General features: G+C 40.4%; 1 protein-coding gene across 2 annotated transcripts; it reads right to left on the reverse strand.

Moving 5' to 3' along the window:
- Window positions 1–1,947: 1,947 nt before the first annotated feature.
- nr1h4 (nuclear receptor subfamily 1, group H, member 4) lies at window positions 1,948–13,502 on the reverse strand. Of its 2 annotated transcripts, none has more exons than XM_075470942.1 (9): window positions 13,406–13,502; window positions 9,124–9,501; window positions 6,435–6,575; window positions 5,475–5,617; window positions 5,294–5,392; window positions 4,969–5,068; window positions 4,691–4,837; window positions 2,311–2,424; window positions 1,948–2,186 (listed from the first exon to the last, which is right to left on the reverse strand). In XM_075470942.1, exons 1-9 carry the CDS (start codon window positions 13,500–13,502, stop codon window positions 1,948–1,950), a joined length of 1,458 nt encoding a protein of 485 aa, XP_075327057.1. The 2 variants fall into 2 exon arrangements, with proteins under 2 accessions (XP_075327057.1, XP_075327058.1); XM_075470943.1 differs by lacking the exon at window positions 13,406–13,502 and adding an exon at window positions 11,587–11,611.
- Window positions 13,503–15,755: the final 2,253 nt, after the last annotated feature.

Here is a 15,755-nt window from a genome sequence, read left to right on the forward strand (position 1 = left end):
TACTGACAAAGTATCTTAGTGCCTGTAAAATGAGCTGTAGTTGTAAAGAACTGTGCTGGTGGTGTACTTTGACTGAGAGAGATATTCATGTATTTTGGAAAGAGTGGACAGTGAATACATCTTGTGTCAAAGCAGTGGTATAAAGTATACATAGTTTAGCTCACATGTTTTACTGATATGATGAATGAGGCACATGTTAAAACGACTGTAAAAGACTAATATAGAAAAAGATAAATGTCCCTTATATATCGATGTGGATTAGTTTGGGGGGAAAAACTGGATTCTTCTGTGGTAGAGAATAACTACCTTTAGTGTGGCTGTTGGACTTTGTAACTTTTTACAATCACAAAAAGGTCTGCGCTATATATTACTCACTGAACTTTTTCTTCATAGTGCAATGAATGCGAAATTCCCTGACAAAACAAATAAGAGAGTGTCGGATAAAAGAAAGAAAGAAAGAAAGAAAGAAAGAAAGAAAGAAAGAAAGAAAGAAAGAAAGAAAGAAAGAAAGAAAGAAAGAAAGAAAGAAAGAAAGAAAGAAAGAAAGAAAGAAAGAAAGAATAACTTTATCCAAAATCATCCACAGCAATTTAATCTACTAACTTCAAGTAAATTTGGTGAAATGGGGGCGGTCGGTGGTGTAGAGGGATAAGCAGCTGCCCCATATACAGAGGCTACAGTCCTCGCTGCAGCTGGCCCCGGTTCGAGTCCTGCACCGAGCAGCCCTTTGCTGCATGTATTCCCCCTCTCTCTGCCCCCTGCTTCCTGTCTCTCTCCAACTGTCCTATCATTAAAGGCATTAAAAGCCCCAAAAAATATAAAAAAATTTGGTGAAATGAGCAAAAACACAGTCACAGTCCTTTAATTGAGGTGCTTTCATTCTCAGAAGGTTGACTGCAGGCATAAATAAGGCATGAAAAGTCAATGATCTATTGCTGCAGGTTGTGATGTTATATAAACCAAACATGTTTCATCAAGCATATCTTTACATTTAGAACAGACATAACATTTAAATCAATGAGAGATAAAGTGAGTAACACTGCTCAAGTCAATATAATTCAATGTTCGAACAGGAAAACATGCATTGCGCCACTCAAAAGGTGTTCACCTAGCTTCCCTAATCTCCAGACGCCCAGCTGAAGGGATGTGAGAGTCCTGCTCCGTAAAGACAACACATCACAACCCACAGGGCCTAAAGGATCTACTGCTAACATCCTTGTAGCAGACACTCCTGGACACCCTCAGGAAACCTTAAGATGTTTTTTTGTCTGATCAGAACTCTTCTGGCAGCATGAGTTGTATTCAATATGCACAATGTTGACAATGATTACTGTACATTTATTTTACAGTTAATTTGACTGTCTTTCTGTTTACTTCATTGAGCTTAAGCTTTGAAACCTTTTTAACATTACAATATTCCACATGTACAACACAATATAACTTGTTTTCTGCTCAGTGAATAACAGTCTCCTCTCTAGTATGGAAAATGTTGCCATGTAAACCCAATCCTTGAAGACAATTATAGAGGCAGATGGATAGAAAATGCATTTCACACGTAAAACTTAAACAAACACATCATCAAACCTTATCTAATCTAAATCTTACACTTTTTGTGAGCACCTACTCTTCTTTGGCCAAGTACCAGTGTTCGCACTTGTTTCCCTAATCAATTTCTTTTAACTTGGTAACCCCCCCCCCCCAAAAAATGGTTGCTAAATAAATCCAATCCTGTGAAGAAGTGATGAAAACCCTGATATAATTAGTAATAAAGCTTGTGTGAGCCACGAAAAAAAAAGTCAGCCACAACAGAGGCAAAAGGTTGTCCAAGAATTTAATTATCCTCACACTCTCCAGTATAAACACACACTCCTGCTGGGCCGGGGATGTTGTCTTGCGAGCTGAAATGTTCATCCTATCATCCCGACCCTCTTCACTGCTCTTCTTGTGTCACTGCACGTCCCAGATCTCACAGAGCAGGGGGGTGAATTTGTGGTCGTTCACTCTCCAGGATGTGAGCATCTCTGCGTGGTAGTGGTTGAGTGTCCGCAGCTCTGTCAGACGGCCCAGGAGGCGGGCAAAGTACTGCGGGTCCTGTGGATGCTGCAGGGCGCACATCTTTCTCAGCAAATCCACCATGGGCTCCTGCAGTCTCTCAACGGCCTGCTGATCCTTCACATAAGGCCGATCTGGAGGGGAGTGAGGTGCATTGGGATTATGTAACCTATTAAGGTATTGAGGATTGGGAATACTGATTTAGGAAACACATCGCAAATAATAACAGAACAGTAGAATCTGTTTACAGAGGCTCACCTGGGGTCAGGATGGTTATGGCGGTGAGGAGAGCCTGTTCCTCCAGAACCATTTGGAGCTCACCAACGCTTTTGTAAAAGTTGAACAAGGGCGTAATAAATTCTTCTGATATACCTGGAAAAAAAAAAGAAAAGTCTTTACGGTAAACCTTGGAAAATATTCACAGTAAAATGGGACAAGCAAAATCCCAAAAATTTAAAGAAAATAGTGATTTTCTTTCCATGGCCTCGGTACATGCAAGGAAATAGATTACCAACACTGACACAGTAACACGGTAAACTTGGACTTACTGTCACGGTCTGTGGGCTTTTATCATGTCTCTGGTTCTGTTTTAGTGTTAGTTGGTCTGATTTCCATGTTTTCGGTGGTAAGCTTCGTGTTTCACGTCGTGTTTTCTGTTTTATGATTTGTATTCACGTTTTATTTCCTCCTTCTGTTCCCTGGGTAGTCTCCCTTATAGTGTTAGGGTCCAGTTGGATAATCTTTTTTTTTTTTTAGGAAGCTTCCAAATGAAATGACCCAGAAGCAGCCATGATAAAATTGTTCTAATTGTATCACTGTCAACAGAGTTGACTTAGAAAAAATTGACAATCCTTCATGAAAAAGAGGAAGGAGATATTTCCATCCCGCTGTTACTCATGCCCAAAACTTTCAAAGTGACACCTGATTTTATCGAGACAGTTGAGCTGACCGTAATTTGTGTGGACGTATATCAGGACATGAGGGTGTGAGTGTGCTGTTTGTCATTAACTCCCTCAATATAAATTCTCACTGGTTTCCTTTGTTCAGTGCTAGATCTTGGTCTTTGATATCTGTTGTGTTGGTTTTCTCATGCCATGTTGGTTATATTCCGAGTCCTGATCAGCTCAGTGCTTTTGGATTTAACGGTGTAAGGTATTCTCGCTTTGCAGCTCTTTTGTTTATCTAATAAAGTTATTGATTTTGCACCTGCCTTCTTCTGGATCTTTTTCTGCATTTGGATCTTCATCTCCGCCTCTGATATACACATTACGACACTGACTTGGACTTTTGCACGAGCTTGTTCACAGACAAACAAATAGGACTGAAAAAAACATCAAATTAAGTATAAATCAGAGGGTCGGGGGTCTAATGCCTGGGCTCTTTTTTTTTTTAGGTGTGTGTCACTGAGGAAAGATGAGGATTTGACCTCAGACATGTGAGATGAACAAGATAAAAAAAAGAGTGCTCATTGAAGGCAAAGAGGGGAATAAAGGCACAAAATGATCTTACTTGTATAGAAATGTTCTGCAAAATGCTGTATTGGACTGCTTTTCATGTGTGTCTATACTGTATTTGTCTCTTTGATATCTTAATGAATGTAATTTGGACAGATGGGGAGATGGGATGCAGAAAAACAAGTCATTTTAAATGTAAACATTGCTAAACAAATGTAGAGGAATTTATTTTTTGTGTTAAAGCTTATCTCAGCTCTCATAACATATCTGCAATTATTTCTGCTGATTTCTGCAGCACCCTTCGGCACACAAAGACATAAATGAAAAGCAGGGATGATTCAATAATGAATAAGAATGAATATTTTAAACATCTCTCTATATAATTTAGGTTTTTACTCAGTGGGCTGTTGCACATACTACTTCAAACGCTCCTCACACCGGCTGAGGGAGTCTGTCTGCTCGGGCACATCACCGAGCTATGAGAAATGCCATCAGGGCTCAGAGGGAACGAAGAGCTCAATAGCACTCTTGATGTTTTGATAAGAAACAATGGTCTCTTCAGACAGCTTTGCTGCCTTATTCTCCCAGACTGGCCTTTAGTGTGAATATCTCTTATCCCCACCATTCACGCCAAAGCAGCACTGAGGGACCCGGTGACAAACACATTCCTGCCATCACCACTGCTGTCTGTCTAACTGTCGAACTCGCTTGACGTACTGACACCTCACATACATATAAATGATTTCTAACCAAGCAAGTGAGTAAACAGATCAATATGTGAAATTCTGTGTGTGCAAATAGAGAGGAAGCAGAACACTATGTGTGGGTTTTGGTGACTTTATGATGATAGTACAAAATAGGCTGGTTTGCTCTCCTTCACAGGCAAAGATGCTCACACACCTTGACCCAAAAAGAGTGAAACTGTACCCAGCAAAGGTGTGTGTGCATGTGTAACCTACACCCAAGCCGAGATCAGTGGGTCAGCACACATCTCCGCTGCATCACACAGATCAAATATTTAAGGAGGCTGTGATCAGGCTTGGCTGAAGCTGCTGAAGGACAAACTATGTTCTTTAAAAGTTGCTTGCACTATATTTTCAGTGAAGCTTCAGAGGAGTAGTGTTTTTTTTTTTTTTTTAAAGACCACAATATCATCATTACAAAGTATTTCTGAGTGGACTCACCACTTTTGCGTATCCTTTCTTCTAAAAGATCTGTGTGTCCATAGGGCATCTTCCTGCTGAAAATCTGAGCAGAACGCAGAAACATCGCCTCCACAGCCGAACCTTTCAGCAGAGCGATCTGATCTTCATGATCCAGAGACAGAAAGCCTGCCGAAGGATAAAACCGCTCATTACAACAATAAAAAGTGAGGAACCATGAATATTATATATAAATATATATTTCCACTTCCGGTGAATGTAGATACAACTCTACCGTACATGCTACAGCTCAGCAATACCTGGAATATTTTTTGTAAACTCCACCAACACTTGAACTTGGCTTGTTGCGATTTCCGTCAAGAGGAGAAAATTTTCCTCTTTGCTGTACTGTTCTTGTAGCTGGGGAGAAAAAAAATCAGTTAGAAACACTAAAACAGATGTTTTCTTCTGAGAAAAGACAGCAAAAACAGGAACACTGTGGCAAGAGCAAAGCAGCCTCAGCGTTTAATGACGCAAACTTTGTTCCAAACAACAGAATGATGTCAGCTCCAAGATAGCAACACTTGTTTGATCATTCATTGTCAATAATTTAGCGTATGGTTGGGGGAAAAAAAGGCAAAATACCAGTTTTTTAGCAACATCATGAGGAAGCTGATGTGTGTTGTAAGCCTCTACGATGAGTCTCATGAGTGACTGCTGCTCTTGAGTGATTTCAACCTTTTCCTGGATTTAGAAATAAAACCAAAAACAGTGCATCATTAAGGGGTGATACGGTTTGTCTCATGGTTTGATGCAGTTTGTTTACCTTTGACAGTTTGGTGGTTGAAGTGACCTGTTTGTTGTCAGCGAGGTCAACCCCCTCCGTCTCGTCTCCTGTCGACCGACCTGGGGAGGCCTTGGTGTTCTTGCGCAGTCTTTTTGATTTACACTGGATCTCTGTCAGCAGGCCTGTTGGCATCGATGAAGGCTTCACTTTGTGTGTTAAATACCTCACAGGTTGTTCATCCAGCAGAACATCTCAGAGTTCAGAATGTTCATTGAAATCTTAATTGGACTTGATTGATTTTTGATTATTATTTTTTTCAATTCATTCCCAAGAGCAAACCACACATTTTTAATGACATTCCTTTAAAATTCTAGCTGATTTCAAACAACTTGAAGAAAAGCAGTGATAGATTTTAGGCTTGAATATTAATACACTAAGAATAAGAATAAAGAAACCAACATCTGTTAAATGATCTGTTTTTCACATTATGATTTAAAACAGTCTAACCTGTTGGACTCTTGTTGCAGTAGCAGATAGTATCGTCGCAGCCTTCCACTTCCACCATGCAATATTCATCACGGCTCCCTGGACTATTTATGAGCAACAGGAGTCCAGTTTGTCCTTTCTACTGACAGCTTTTAATAGACCCCATGACTTCAGAAATAGTATGTGGGCATTCATTTTTTCTAAACCGAACTTTCTGTTTGACTACTTCTGTTCTGGGAACAGTAACAAAAGCCGAGCCTTTTGTATTGTGTGGCATAAGTGACATGCGATCTCCCAGAATAACTCAATAGACCGTGTCAGAGAAGCGAGAATGGGGGCTCACCCCTGACAGCTGCTCATGATTCCACTTAACAGACAGTACAACGTTTGCACGTTGATGGTGCAAATAAGTTTAAGATATGTGTATAGTCTTCTCATTCCCTACTGAGTTGATTACTGGCTGTCTCATCACCATATGAGACAGGATGTCTCTCGACAAGCAGCGGCACTCACACTCTGCCAGCATGCCCATCTCCTTGCATTTTCTCAGCCGGCACTCCTGGCATTTCCTGCGCATATACATGTCCATCTCGCAGTTTCCACCACTCTTGCACTTGTACACAGCGTTCTTTGTAATGCTTCGTCTGAAGAAACCTGAACACAGGAAAAATATGACATGAATACAAACAGAATACAGAAAACAACGCTGAAAAGCCAAGTTATTTTGTACTATTTTACACATTAGAGGACAAAGTGTAGAAACTAAATTTGCTCTTGCACCTGTGGAACTTCCACGGTATCAATATAATAAGGGATAATAATAGTAATAGTAAGGGATATCAGTGTATCAGTGACGTGTGCGTTTATTGTATATGAATCCCAAGTGTAACTCCCCTCATTTACAGGTGTCTCCTAATTGATCATCAAACAATAAAGGAATATATACTGTTAAAACTATTCAGAAGTATGCATCAACCAGAGACCTACTGTATTGTACTTTATTTATCAACACCTAAAACTTTATATATACAGTAGCCTTTAAGAAAATCTATATGAAGTGAAGTCATTTTAAATTTTATACCTGAAAGAGAAGCTTTTCCAGGATTGTGCAAGTTTCTGCACTATGATATCCTGTTGTTGTTTTGACTGACATACAGTATTCTGCAGAAAACTAATACTGGCTGTTATATTGCCAGCTACTGTGTAGACAATGATTTCATGTTTTTTGATGATTTTTATCATCTGCCAGTTACAACGATAAAAAGATGCCCATGCATGCAGTAGCAAAGCTCGGCAAACGTTCTTATTTTTTTCAATCTTTAAATAACAATGGTAGAAGCAAATAAAGGATATGAATAACTGTTCTTGCTTGTTCCATCTTTTGCTGCTATGTTGTACGTCTTAACTCTGGGGTGAAGAGGGTAATCTGCTTTGCAGCCATCTCTTGGGGCAGCAGATTCAGAGAGAGTGACTCAAAGAACTTGAACAAACTGATGAAAAAAAAAGACAGCCCTGTGCTCCCTTCTTTGGAGCCTCTAAAGTGATTGATCAAAGAAGAACGCTGCTCCAGACCCCATCTATGCCATCTACACAACCCAGTGATCAAATGACTGGGGTGAATTCAGTCAGAGTTGATTTTAAACCATTAAGTATAATGGTTTTAATGGCTTATATTTTCACTATAATCATATACAGTATATATAAACTCAGCTTCATGGGTCACACACTGCTCGGACAATGTTGCAGGTACATCTGGCTCTGATCCACACAGCAACAGGTGAAAATAGACTCATGTCGGGACTCATGTTGACATAATTCAGCCCTTTACTCCTCGCTCTAACCTTGATCTACCCCTTACCTAATGCTAACCTCTACCCTCATTTACACACTTAAGCAGTTTGGTTCAGACATTGTAGTCAGACCCCGCAAACAGAGCAACTTACACAAACATGCACACGCACGCAGAATAAGTTTGGAACTTTTACCAGACATTCTGACATCACTAAGCACAATGACCTGCATTAGCGTGACTGAGCTCAGGTTGCTCGTGCATTGTGCAGCAGAAAGCTGAGAGGGAACCCAATCTGTCAGCAGTGCCAGGTAGATCTGAGCCCGTTCTCAGTCAAATGGCAGCGCATGTCACCTGCCACACTTCTGGCATTGTTCAACCAGGCAGTGTGGAATTACAGTTACAGCCATTCACCTTGTCTTTTTACAGGAATCTCACTAAATTCACAGTGTCATAAAAACACAGGGAGGGGTCCCTGAAGGCCATATCTTTGCGTTCACTCAGTTAATTATTTATAAATGGAATAGGGGTTATAAAGTTCTCCCTCGTAATGTAAAATCGAGTCCTTTTGTTGTTTTTGTTCTCTTACAATCAGCCCCACTCAGTTATAGTCAGACCTGGTCGTATGTCCTATGCTTCGTGGTTTAATGCCTGTTCTCGGCAGCTGATTAAAGATCAAATCAATAGTATTTTGTACATAGTGTTCTTAAGTAGTTGTAAACAACTGTTACAAAATCTTCAACAGCACCCAGATAAGAAATAGGGTGCAGCATCAGAGGATATTAGAAAAGTACATGCCTTGTGGGGATATTTCTGCTCCTCAGTCAGAATTAATATGCAACAACTATCTGAGCAAGGCTTTCTGGAGTTGTAGAGCTCAGTAGCTTTTAATTGCCACATGCTCAAATATTACTCTTCACCAGCTGTTTGGGCTGTAGAAATAAACATCCTTGTCATTACTGACCCCTAAAGCTCAGAGCTAAAGACAACAGATTTTGGGTATGTAAGGCAAATGTCATTCAGCTGCTCAGTATACAGCTATATAGCATAACTGTATGGAAATGCACTTTACACTGTACAAACTCCGTTAGGCTTAGATAAATACTTTGTAAAAGCAATACTAATACAAGCAGAACAACGATTTTAGTGCATTTTAGTGAAGGAGCTGATTATTAACACAGTAACTGAAAGGATGCAGCTTTCCTGCAGGGTATTTCTTTGGATTTTTTTAAACTTTTAATTAAATAGTGAAGTATCTTGGACTCGTCACTTTGAACGTTTGGAGGTTGGCGATGAAGCATCACTGACAGATGAATCATTTATAAAACTTCTGCAGCCCCGGCCTCATCTATCATTAAAATCCAAATTAAATACGCTTCTGTGCTGCTATATGCCACTGCTCTGTCCACTCACCTTTACATCCCTCACAGGTCAGAGCGTTATAGTGGTATCCAGAAGCCTTGTCTCCACACACAACGCACAGCTCCTCCCCTTTGATCCTTCCAGCTTGCGACATGTGTCGGGCCCTCTTACACACAGCCGGCACAACAAATGACCCCTCCTTCATCTCAGTGTCGTGGCTGCCCTCCATGGGTCCTTTCCTCAGTTCATATATGCCTGTGTGTAAGTACCATTCGTCTCCGCTGTACTGAGAGTAATAGTTCTGAGCAGAGTAGTATGGAGTAGATGACATGTTTGGCTCCATGGTTGGGTACTGCATGCTGGGATAACCCGTAAAGGGTGAGGTGTCAGGATCATGCAGGAGAGGGCTGCCTTGATCCGCCAGAATGTCTGAGAAAGAAAGAGGAGAGGGATTATAAAACACACAAAACTGTAAAGATTAAACACACTTATATAGTACCTTTTAACCTTGGCCAGGCCCTACAAAGCACTTTACGATGTGTTTCACTTTTATACAGAGTTTTTCATTGAATACATGCAGCACTTTCTCTCTATCATACTGTACACTGATAAACCCATCAGGGGAAATGTTGAGCTCAGTGTCTTGCCCAAGAACAGGTGAACATGTGAAGAGCTGGGTGATAGAAACCACTGATGTCCAAATCCAGTGTTATTATTCTACCACCCAACCCACAACCACCTACAAGCGTTGACACTCTTCACTCCCCCCATTTTTTTCCCCCACCCATTATCTGTCATTAAAACTACACATGAAAAGTCTACATTTGAATTGGAGAAACATTATCATATAACAATCTTTTATATTAAAGAAAAAGGAAAATAGTTTTTCAAACTCCCTCAAATTTTGACGTGAACACTTATTTTCAGGATTTTCAGGTGCCGTGCAGGAAAGTCCAACTATGGCAGCTAGATTTTAGCTTCCTGGCAGAGATTGTAAAGGCTTTCAGGTCGTTTATGCTGGGATTTCACTAAACATCTATCACCACACTTCAGAGTGGCTTTCAAAGAGTTTTCTCTGTTGCTGTCTTTATTTATACATTTATATTAATCTATATTATACCCCAAAAAAATGGTGTTTGTCATCAAATAAACATCTTCCAATCATCTGTATAACTCTGTCTACTTATTCCTCATACAGTGCTGCATGACATGTTGAACTGTGACCAATCCTTACTTGGGACGACTAAGCCTGTGGTGGATGGGGCCTGTATACCCTAATCATGAAACCTTCACTGGTCCCCAAATACTCACCCGATTGTTGATTCGTTCAGAACGCTGTTCCTTGTAAATTCTAAAACCTTTTTCTCCCATATTTGCCTCTTTCTCACCTTTCTGCTGGCAATAATCTTCATGCTTAAATTTCCTATGTACAATGACGTCTGTCAGTAAAGACATTTAAAGGTATTTCCTTTGTAATTGAATTTGTTTGAGATCCAAACGACCAATTAAAGAACAGTTTTAGGTTTGGGTTGCATTATAAAGAATATTTTTGGAAATGTGGTTCAGTGTTTTGTCAAAATGATTGATGAAGACATAATTATCCCATTTATGAAAATTCTGACATGTGGTTTGCACAGTCCCTACTGGAGATAACGTGGTGTGTGGTGCAATGGCTTTGTGCTAAAGTCCTCCAATCTCCCGTTGTATTTTATCTATTATTATCTATTATCTGGTCCATGTTATTGATCAACTTGAAAAAACTGATATGATGAACTGGTTCACAAGCAATCTCCTATTAGCTGTAGCTCAACCAGCGCCTTTTGTTTGTACTTTGTTTTTCTGGTAAATAAACCCAGTTTGCTTTTGAAGTTCGCATCCGTGTCCTACCTTCCCAACACCCAACTTGACACAGCTGTGGGTTGGAGCATGTTCCAAATCCTTAGGAAGATGGTAAAACACTCCATGGATCTGAGAGGTTCTACAGCGTGTGATAAATTATGTGTTTTTATTGTCAATTTGACATAAAGTCATTTTCCTAGTGTGCGCCTTTTTTTTTTTTTTTAGTATGGACCGTTTAATTAAATGGTCAATTCCAGCAGTATATCTGTGTAGTGTATGACAGCTCCTGACTTGAAACCCTGGAGAATCTCAGCAGTCCGCACAACATATACTATTATCCCATAAATGATTAACAATTTGCTTGCACAGAGCACACTGTCTTTTAGAAGGACATGTAACAGTACGCCGAACAAACATACACATTTGAAACCGACACTAAGTTGAACATAAGGATGTATACAGGTTCACAGCCGTGTTTTATCATCGCTCACTTCCAGAGCAGGTGTTTGGCACATACATTTTTCCTTTAAAAACATCGGAGGAGGGATGACCACCACTTTAAAGACATATAAAAAGGATCCCTTAGCTTTGCTAAAATCTTGTCAGGTATCCAAACCTTTCCTTAAAGCAGAAACACCAACAGAAAATCTGTAAAAGAAAGAATGAAACACTAACCTCTTGAGGACTGCTTCTGAACCATGGCCACCTCCATGTGACCAGACAAATGACTCTGAGACTTTACTCCCTTATCCCAACAGTCTGCCTGTATTCTGAAGTTCAGTCCTTCCTTTGTGTCTTAACAAAGAAAAAAGAAATTCTCTCCCATTTATTTCTTTTAATTGGAGAGCTTTCCGCTAAATATTCGCGAACAGCAGCTACTTTCCACTCGCTTGAGACATCCCAAGGAGAGCAAAGGTTGCCACGGCTACTCATTAACCACTTTACTTGACATCATTACAAGTAGCTGGCTGATGTACAAAGTCATTCCCAGGTTTGGGTACAAACAGGCAGCTACTGTGCGTTGGCAAGTGATGATGTGAACTGGCTCATGCAGGAACTCTGCAGGTGATGAATGAAAGTTACCCGTCTGCTAACTCTTTTCTTGTTCCAAATACTTTGAGCTTGAGAGTGTGAATATTCTAACTTAATCTCCTTTTTCAAACTTCTTATTCTTTTGGTAAAATCCAGTTTGCAGTTGTAGAACCCTTTGGAGCAACTCAATCTGGTCCCTGTCATGATTTAATTGGTATTTCCAGCTTGGTGTTTCACTTCCCTTCTTGCTCTCTGAGTGAAACGTGTGGCAACATGATGTACTCATTGAGCTGCACTGAGCCTTCAATAGGAACAGTAAATATCCTGCTTTGCAACGATGCTTTTTGTATGCTTGGAGCGTCTGCTGTTGCATATTTATTTGGTACGTGCAATTAAAACTAAAACAGTTTCATCCAACAATAAAAGAGGTTTAAAGGTCGTAATGTTCCGTTCTTGTTGAAACTGTTTCATAGAGGTCTTCATTCAGCTGCATGATCATTTCAGAGGGTAGAGTTTGTGGTGCTCTTGGACTTTGGTTGCAGTGTTGATACATATGTACTATAATGACACTGTTAAGCTCTAGCTCACAGAGAAATTTTCCCCAATATATGATCATTTGAAACTTTTTGTGAGTTACCTTATATTTTACCTTTTGAAAATTGATGGAAAAAATGATTGTCTTGTCAGCACAGTCACCAGAATAAAACAGTGACACCATTGGTTAGATGAAACGTCAATGTTTGTCACCCATAGGAGCCCTATGTCTCTGCCACTGTGTCGTGACAGTTTTTAAGGAACATGCAAGATTAGAAAAGCCTTATTCATGCCAGACCATTATATTTTCCTCACCTTTATCAAATCATCCTGGTCCCTAAACCCAACTACACTCACTGAACTAAAAACTAAACTAAAAATGATCCTAAAAGTTTGCTAACAAGAGACTGGAGTCACGTTATCTACATCAAAACAAAACAATTGTTTCACCGTTGGGTCAATTAAAGACCATTGGCTTAATCTACCACCACCTCTCAAGCCTCCAAGGTAGTTTGCATGTTCATAATTCCCATTTTCGCACGTGTTGCCAAAGTCTTGAGATTGTACCCCTCCATTGTTTCCAGAAACAAAAAATGGCTACGTTTTTCTGGATTGATCAGGTCAGTTTCATCACCGCCTTTAAAATCTCACATTAGATTAAAATTTGTAATTTGTAAGCACTCGAGTTCATGACCCAAACAACAGCAAAAGTACATTCCCCTCAGCTTCAGATTTGTTCCACACTAATGAGAAAGTGTTAGCATTCCAACAAATATCCACCAAACTACAAAACATCTGCATGTTATTTTTGTGTCTGTGGCTGCATGTTAGCATGTTGATGTTACAATTGAGCTATTACACTCCCCCAGTGGTTGTAGACTCATCTTGTTATATTTTCCATAAACTGGCTCGTGCCAAGTGCGCTTACCAAAGAAGTGGGCGCTCTCTGAGATTGAGAATTCATCGCTGGGTGGGATTTGTAGCGGCCCCACCACATTGATGTCAGGTCCCACCCACTCATTCATTCAGGTGAGTTTTCTGTCACCAGCTCAGAAAACACAAACAGGAAAGGGCTGCAAACCTGTAGTAAGCCTTTTTTTTTTTGTTCTCTGTTAAAAAAAAGAAAAGAAAAGTGTGATTTGAAAACCTCGATGAAGATCCTGGACTACAGCGTAATTAAACATCAACACACCTGACAGGTCTCCTTCCCACACAGGAATGAGATGTTCAGTGGCTGTCTGCAGGCAGGGGGAGGATGAAGGTCGGGTCACTACTAGGCCTGGAGGTCATGGAAAAGAGGCATTTGTAATATGTCCTTGTCATCTGGTCACAGTTGACTGAATGTACAATAATATTTGTATTGTCACTCCTCACGAGCCCCCAGAGTTAATAAGCATTTACAGCGTATTAACAAATGTACAGTAAAGCCTCAACCATACGCGAGGACACGTACAGAAAAGCTAACCTCCTGTCAAGGCCACTAAATGTCCACATGTGAGACACTTACTGTTATTGACTGTACCGCCGCATTTCTAATTAACTCGGTCTAATTTCCCTTGAGTTCAGAAAGTAGCCCACAAAGATTCATAAACCTCCAGCCCACACAACAAGCGCACATTAGTCTCCAAACCGGTGGCACCGCAGGCTCATAATAACTCATCTGATATCCCAGCTCTTACCCTCTCCTGGTCAGTCGATGATGAATTCTGTCAATCCGACTTTTGTCTCCTTCTGTCTTTTTTCTGTTATCCAGGCTGTGATTTACAGCTCCATCAATATTAGCCAATGAACTTTAAGCTGCTTGTGTCTGGACTCCAGTGAGAGCATGTGTGACCAGTTGAGGTCAGGGAGAAATGGGTGGTGGTTATTAATTAAACTGTCCATTCCTGTCCATGTCAACCCACCCCTCCATACCCCCCCACCACCACACACACACACACACGCGCGCGCGCACACACACCATTTTATCTCATCATGACAACAGGCTGCTTCAAGAGTTCCCTCTCACACACGCAAACGCCACACTAACAGATCATGCATCCAGTCATTAGCGTTGACACACTCAGCAGCCGTGATTCATCATCATTCAACTTCGAATTTTTAAAAAAAACAGAGCATTTTTAATGCAATTTGTGAGTTTTCTGGGGTTCATTGGACGTATTCTTTTCAATGCCCTTTTATTACATTTTCAAGGGGAAGCTTAAGTTGTCTAGGAAAAACTCTGAAAGCAGACTGTGTGGCAATCATGCGTCCTTGAACTGCTGGTGACCATTTTATCACGTCACTGCAGTGTGCACTACTGCTCAACACCAGATTTGTTTATTACAGCAATTTCAGGCCATTGCGTACAGGCCTTATTGTCTTTGTGTATTCCGAAATTAACACAGACACAGGAAATGTAATTCTTTTTGTCTTTTTATTCCTTAAATTGGCCCATGAAAGAATAGTTTAATGATTGATGGATAGTTGCTCCATCCAAAGAGGCCCATCTGAGTCAACAGACAGTCTCTGAAATAAACAGAACCTTTGCCATTTGTTGCTGTTTGTGGACTATCTGGTCTGAGTTTGGGAGCATGTAGATGTACGTGTAGTCACAGCACTAATGTAGAGCAGATATCAGGCGCTGGTTTGTGTTTCCTCTCACTTCGGCGTTTTGTTACTGACTCCAGACGGACTGTCTTGTTGCGAGAGACACACTCATGAAATAAACAGACACACACTCTGGAATGTAACACAATGGAACACATGCTCGGCAGACCTTCAGAGAACTACGAGGACAACCAGAAACAAAGTCCATAACCTTGAAATCTCTTATCACCATGTGAAAGGGAATAATCATTAGCCTTTTCATAGCCAAATCACACAAAGCTTATTCAAGTGTTTTTCAAAAGAGTTTAGCTTGTACAAGCGTGTAACGTTGGCGGGGAATATCCTGTCCAGTAATTATAAAGCAGGCGGACAAAAATAGATAACACAAAGGATGTTTACAGTGGGATGGGAAGCAGAACCGTCTTTGAAATATTTGAAAATGTCTCATGCGACAACACTGACATAAACAAGCAAGAAGGACAGCTTATCAATAATAGTTTAATGAGTAATCATTTGAAGGAAAATTAGCTGAGAAGTAAAATCAAATTAACGCTGCAAGAGATAATGGGTCCTTGCACCTATGAGAGCACAACAGTTGGGCGTTCTACTGCAGACCAAAAGTCATCTTCAGGCCAGAATCATCAGTGATGTTGCTTTTAGGAATTACTCATCACTTCCTTTTTCCTGGC

The sequence above is a fragment of the Odontesthes bonariensis genome, chromosome 7, assembly GCF_027942865.1.
Source record: "Odontesthes bonariensis isolate fOdoBon6 chromosome 7, fOdoBon6.hap1, whole genome shotgun sequence".
NCBI lineage: Eukaryota > Metazoa > Chordata > Actinopteri > Atheriniformes > Atherinopsidae > Odontesthes > Odontesthes bonariensis.